The sequence below is a fragment of the Cyprinus carpio genome, chromosome A13 (genome assembly GCF_018340385.1).
Source record: "Cyprinus carpio isolate SPL01 chromosome A13, ASM1834038v1, whole genome shotgun sequence".
Lineage (NCBI taxonomy): Eukaryota > Metazoa > Chordata > Actinopteri > Cypriniformes > Cyprinidae > Cyprinus > Cyprinus carpio.
Window position 1 is genome coordinate 19226478 of NC_056584.1, and position 6576 is coordinate 19233053.

The following is a 6576-nucleotide window of genomic DNA, read 5'->3' on the forward strand; positions in this document are numbered from 1 at the left end:
TCTTTTTTTAATTTTCATTATTATTTTTATTTATTATTTAGCTCCATGTAGATATTGATTCATTATTAAGATTTTTTTTATTGTGACAACAGGTGCATTGTGGCCGTCAACCCTGCTTGTTGCAGTCAGACTCTGGTGAGCTACAGCGCCCCGTGTGTCCACTAGGACAGGAGTGTGTAGAGCATCATTTCCTGTCTTGCCTTCATCCACCATGCCATCATCTGGGTGTATGCTCCACTCGTGAACATCTACAGCCCTTCAGCACTCCGTGCCTACCCAACAATGGCTACCTAGATGACAACTGTGCTCGTGTCACGCTTGTATTTGACTCTGACAGCATCCCGCAGGTAAAGAAAGACAGATCGATGAAATATATACAGCTCTTTATTTCAGATACACTTGATTTTTCCAATCAAAATGTTTTGGGTTTGTTTAACAGGGCACTACTGCTGAAGGTGTCTGCACACAGCTAACGTATCTGCCAATCACACGAACCCTGGCCAAAGACCACACCCTTTACATTCTTTGTGACCAATCACCTTCCAACCAAAATGCAGTGGAGGTTGCTATGGTGAGCTAACTTTCTTTAATCATCAGTCATTAATCCTATAAGATTACCTCATCTGCTCAGTACTCATGTTCAGTCTCAGAGCCGCTAAGAAAAAAGGAACAAATCTTGACATATAACAAGATTTTATTAGAAGCTATTTTCAAATCCCAACAAATACAAACTTTTTACTTGAAAAGTTGGGCCTTGAAGAAAATCCCAAGTTTCATGCTGATAAACACAACTGTGGTGACATTTATGTCTGCGTATCTCATAAAATGAATTACTCTAAAATAACTTGAAGGCAGTGTAAAACACTGTGCATCAAAATACAGAATTTTTTCATCCAGTAACATGCTCTTCCTGAAACCATCTGTTTTCCTTCACTTTGAAGTGTTTATTTCTTTCTTTCCGTCTCATCTCTCCTTTAAAACATTTCCATGTCCTTCTTCCAGTTTGCACTTCTTTAAAAAGCAGCCTTTAAATCACAGTCAAACAGCTTCCAAAGAGAACTGATCCTTTTGTGAATTCAAGACTGGCTTTCTTTCAGTTCTCTTATCTAAATGTTTCTTTCATATCAAAAATTTAGCTTTTCACCTTTAACATACCTCACCTGTCTTGCTCTACACACTCTGGTCATTCTCTCTTTTTATCTCCTTCACTCACTCTGAGACCATTGCCGTAGTAATGCAGACTCTTGGGGAAAGGTCTGGCCCTCTACTACTTTAAGCCCTTAATGGCCAGAATCTTAGTTCTTCTCTTTCTGTGATGTTGTAATGCTGTTAAGATTTATGTTGTAACATTGAAAGTTTTCTGGAAAAGGAGCAGTAACCTTTTATGGTGTGAGCTCTCAAAAGACTGTGCTTTGTTCTGAAGTTATAAGCCCAGCATTGGGACGTCCCCCGTGGACTCCAGCGTGGTTATACCCTGACTATTACCACAGACAAATTACATGTGGCTGGCCATGAAATTTAAGGGAAAGGTGAATAACTTGCCCAGTCAGGTCTAACTTCTTTCATTTCTTATCCAGCCATTCTTTTTTTCCTTCCTCACTCTAAATTCCTTTCATCCTATTTTCTTTCTGTCTTTGTCATTCCAGTATGTCTCCATCATTACTCCTTCCCTTTTCTCTGACTGTACTTTTCCTTTTTTTTTTAGTTTTGATTTTAGTATGCTTTCTTATAAAATCAAAGGGAATAAAGAAGTAATGTTATTTCTTCACAAAATTTTATTTCCAGATTCAAATTAGATTTTCCCTTGTTAGTTATCCTAATAGGACAGGGACTTTCTCATTGCTTGCTACATAATAAAAAGTATGATTTATCTGTTTTATTTTGTGGTTACATTTTTCCTGGATGTCGTAATTTTTATTCCTGTGTCTGCCTGTTTCAGTAGTGAGGTTGTGTGTGCTGAGTCTTTTCCAATTTGTCTCTTAGTTTTTTTTTTTGACTGTTCATAGATATATTCCACCATTGTGTACTGTCTTTTTAGGGCCAAATATCATTACATTGACTCTGTTGTTGTTGTTGTAAGTGAGATAATTATGTAAATGTAATTAAAACATCAGGACTATAGCTAAGAAAGGACTTGAGTCTTTGTAAATTTTAATTTGCTCTTTTTCTTTTTGATTTCCACAGTCATATGAGCAAAACACTGTTGTTGAGAGACAAGCTCAGATACAGGATGTTGTCCGCTCCATCATTGATGTTCTGTCCAAACCTCACAACAGCACGTTACTGTTGGCTGTAAGAGAGGTCAGAGTTGACACTCAGGACCCGCGTCCTCAAGTCGGTGAGTCAGATGTGTCTCTTTTAGACATAATAACATAAATCGATTAACATAATTAATCATTTTCTAAAATAATTATGATTTAATTTATTATTTTTATATAGTTTATTTATAAAATAATTTAAATGTATAAATTATAATAGCAATAATAATCCAAAAGTTTGGGGTTGGTAAGATGTTTTCTATTTTTATTTATTTAAAAATGTAATTTATTCCTGTGATGGCAAAGCTTAATTTTCAGCAGCCTTTCCTCCAGGCTTCAGTGTCACATGATCCTTCAGAAATAATTCTAATATGCTGATTTGATGCTCAAGAAGCAATTTTTATTATCGTGTTGAAAACAGTTGTGCTGCATAATTTTTTTTTTTTTTTGAGGAAACTGCAATACATCATTTTTGAGCCATTTATTTTTGATAAAATATTAATTCCTTTAAAAAAATGAATGGTAGTGAATAAGTTTTTGTTTTTATGTCTCTCTCTACAGGTTACCTCATCCCATTGCTGTGTGTGCTGTTTGTGGTATTATGGATCTCATGTGTCATCGTCTGCATCTGGTGGTTCAGAAGACGCAGGAAAGCTAGACAAAGAGAGGACACGCAGATGGAGGAGAGCATCAACAACCAGCGCGGGACACTACTGAACACTCGCACGCCTCAGAAAGACAACACAGACCCGCTGCAGGAGAACAAGAACCTGTTTTACCCTCTGGATCGGGTTGGAGACGGAGCTGAGAGAGAGGAAGAGGAGGAAGAGGGAGATGAAGAGAGTGACAGAGGGCTGGTTCTGCATAAGTGCTCATCTCTTGCGTACACTAAAGGGGACGCAGTGTACACTATTCACACTACAGCCCAAAATCAGCCAACGAGGACACACTACAGCAGCAAAGACAACCGCTGCAAGAACAATGTGAACGAGCGATTAAGCGAGCACACGAAAGATCATTACGTATGAAAGTACCAGACAAACTGGAAAAATATAAGTATTTTTTTGCTGTCTGATCTGAAAGCTTCTGGGCTTTTCATTTTTTTTCATCATTGTGTAGTCAAATGAAACAGGGATTTGTGCAGCAAATGCGACATTCAAAGAATGGTTTTCAAAATCCTTTTTTTTTTAACACTTGCACTCACTTTTCTTGAAAAGAAGGACTTTTTTACCCAAAGCTGAACTTTAAGATTATGCTTGTGAACTGTGGCGAGACCTTTGAACCTTGGGTCTGAGGAGGAATCAGCGATAGGCAACTTTAAAGTGTTTTTGATTATGTCCAGACCTGCCCAAAGTTAAGTGTTAGAAGCCGTTAAACCTTCCAGAGGTATATATACACAAGTGCCTCACTGAACCGTCACGATAGCGCTTACCTTTTTTTTTTTTTCATAATGATGCACATATGTTGGTTCTTGTTTTTGTTAATACTTGCTATAGACACACTTAAATGCATAGTTCACCCAAAGGAAGATTCTGTTATCATTTATTCACCCTCATGTCATTCCAAACCTGTATGACTTTTTTCTTCTGTGTAACACAAAGTTACATAAAGGAAGTCAAACAAAACCTGGAGATTTCAAGCTTCAAAAGGAATGAAAAGTATCATAAGAGTATCATAAAATTGCTATGTTATATTCCAAGTCGTCTGGAGCCATATGGTAGCTTTGTGTGATGAACAGACCAGAACGCACATTATTCACTAATATCTTAACTTCTGTTGGGCTTTTAACCATTGTCATTGAGTTTGAAAACCAGACCATTTAGAGTTGAACTGGATCAACTGATTAATTGAAAAGCTCCAACTCAAAAGAATGATTTGTTCATGAATCAGACAATCTCTAGCACTCTCATCAAAGAGATCAAGGGCAGATATCAAGATATTATGTGAATAACGACTGAAGTTTGTACTTCACACAAATCTGTTCTATGACATCAGAAGACTTTTTAAAGAAACATCAATTTTTAAGACATATTTAAGGTGCTTTTTTGTAATAACAGAGCTCGACAACCTCAGTCCTCATTCATTTTTATTAAACAGAAAAGAAAAGAAAACAGCATTTGGGTGATTAAATAAAGACAAAAGTTTAATATTTGGGTGAAATAAGATACTGTTAAGTATAAAAGGCTTACTTTTTTATATTGCAATTCACCTTCTTTAGGAATTGGTACTCAGTCCAGATAGTAAGAGTATTCTGACTGATAATCTCTGATAATTGCTTTTTTTTTTCTTTACACATGACAATTAAACAGAAACAGTCAGAAACATTTAAACAGAACAGTCAGGATGTAAAGAATCAAGGGCCACTTCAGTCAACACACTATTGTGTTGTCCCAAAACACTTAGGTTTTTGGTCACACAGTAGGCGACGATGATTTTAGTTCTTTAATCACTGAGAGATAATTCATTACATTGAAAAAATATTCATATGTACATATGTAAATAGTGAAAAAAGACATAGCTGTGTATATTTGAGTTTAGTAAATTATGTGACACTTTTTTTATCATTGTCTTTCTTAGAATTATTACTTTTTTTATTCTCTCCTTCAGTCGCTCTCCTTTTCAACAGTGTCATTCCTTTATTTATGTTGGTCAGAAAATGTTTTATATATAAATATGTAAAATGGCCACAGGTTGGTAGTCTATCTGTGGGGACTTAAGAAATACTTTAAATGATAGATGATCTATTTTCATGTTAGAATAGATTATCTGTGTTGTTTTTATGACTTTCCTAATGAATGTCGACTACACATTGACCATGCTGAAAGAATGTTTTGCCATTGATCAAATGCTGACTTCTTCTGAAGGTCTATAGTAATTCATAGGAGAAAGACTCGAAGACTTCAAAGAAATATGCTGCATGTTCGAGTGGAACTTTTTTCTCCTTAGAAAAGTCCAACATTTCGTTTTCAAGCGATTGTGTTTATATTAGTGTCCTAGACTGTCTGGTTTTTAAGTTGGATGTTGGAAGACTTTGGAAGATTTTTTTTTTCTTTTTTTAATGTTTTCAGAACATAATTGCTTGTTATTATGCTACAATTCAAAATGAACCACAAATGGACCAGAGTATTGACCCACGTCAAAGACAGAAAACACTTGAGTTCAAAGCGTATCTTTTGTCTGAGTATTGTGTTGAAAATCAGATTTTATATTTATAAAATGGTACTATATTACTATAATACCATTTTTCAAAAGAACACTATGAGTAAAGATTTATGTTATCTGAAATCATCCCTTGTTTGGGGTGGCTGGGGTATTTTCCCCTCCTTTATTCATGATGTTATTTGTTCTGTCATATTTGATTGGGGTCAAATCAAATGCAATGCAAATGCAAGGTTTTTGGAAGGTGAGAAAAGTTTTATCAGTGCATGTTGCTGTGGCTGAATGAAGGGAACAATTTATGTTTTTTCATTGTTGTGTTTTATTTGGTGTCTTTAGTGCACAGAAAAATATATATCAGTTGACTATAAAAATTAAAATGTGACAGTAATTCAGATTTACATTCTGAATCATGTCACATTATACATCAAGTTTCATTATTATAATACAAAGGAATTGAAACACTACCATAACATGAAAAAAGATACATCACATTACTGGCTGTGATTAGTTCTGCATGCACTGATGCTCATTCTGAATCTGGCATTTCATTTGTTAAATCTGTCTGATTTTCCCAACAAGTATTTATTAAAGACTTTTGTACCTATGAGGTTTACAATTTTATTTCATATGTAGCATTTGTGATGTCTTCATTTATTTCTTCTATTTAAAAGTAGACCCAAAAACACAAGCTCACACCTCATCTGTCACCTGCTGACATCATCCATGACAGTGAAATCCACAGAGCTAGAAAAGAAACCTCATGGAGTTGATGAGGCTGATAACATAGGTTTTGTTTTGACTCTGTCAGAGTAACGATGTGTGTCATCTCTCTTAAAGATTAACCTGTTCTAACTCATCCTGGGTCTTGGGGCTTTAATTTCCCAAGGAAAAAAAGATACACCCACATAAAAAAAATTCCTCCATTTCTTTTCAAAACTATTCACCTTGGATTACCGGATCTTTCTGGAGGATGAGGCTGTAAAGCATTGGCAAACAACCAGTCAAGATTTAAAAAAAAAGCAACACAACTGTCTTCATCATTGATAATAATAAGAAAATTCTTGAGAGGTTTCCTGAATGATTTCTGAAGGATCATGTGACACTGAAGACACTGAAGTAATGAGCGCAAGATTGCAGCACCTCTGTTACCAATCTGTCT

General features: G+C 35.5%; 1 protein-coding gene across 2 annotated transcripts in view; it reads left to right on the forward strand.

The window, feature by feature from the left end:
- Positions 1-6021, forward strand: part of LOC109055966 (protein jagged-2-like) — a 36367-nt gene extending 30346 nt beyond the window's left edge. For both annotated transcript variants that reach the window (XM_042769207.1, XM_042769208.1), the window contains 4 exons: positions 93-347; positions 440-571; positions 2185-2338; positions 2820-6021. In XM_042769207.1, the coding sequence (XP_042625141.1) occupies positions 93-347; positions 440-571; positions 2185-2338; positions 2820-3286 (1008 nt within the window). In that variant the 3' untranslated portion in view covers positions 3287-6021. The remainder of the gene's footprint in view (positions 1-92; positions 348-439; positions 572-2184; positions 2339-2819) is intronic.
- The last annotated feature ends 555 nt before the right edge of the window (positions 6022-6576 follow it).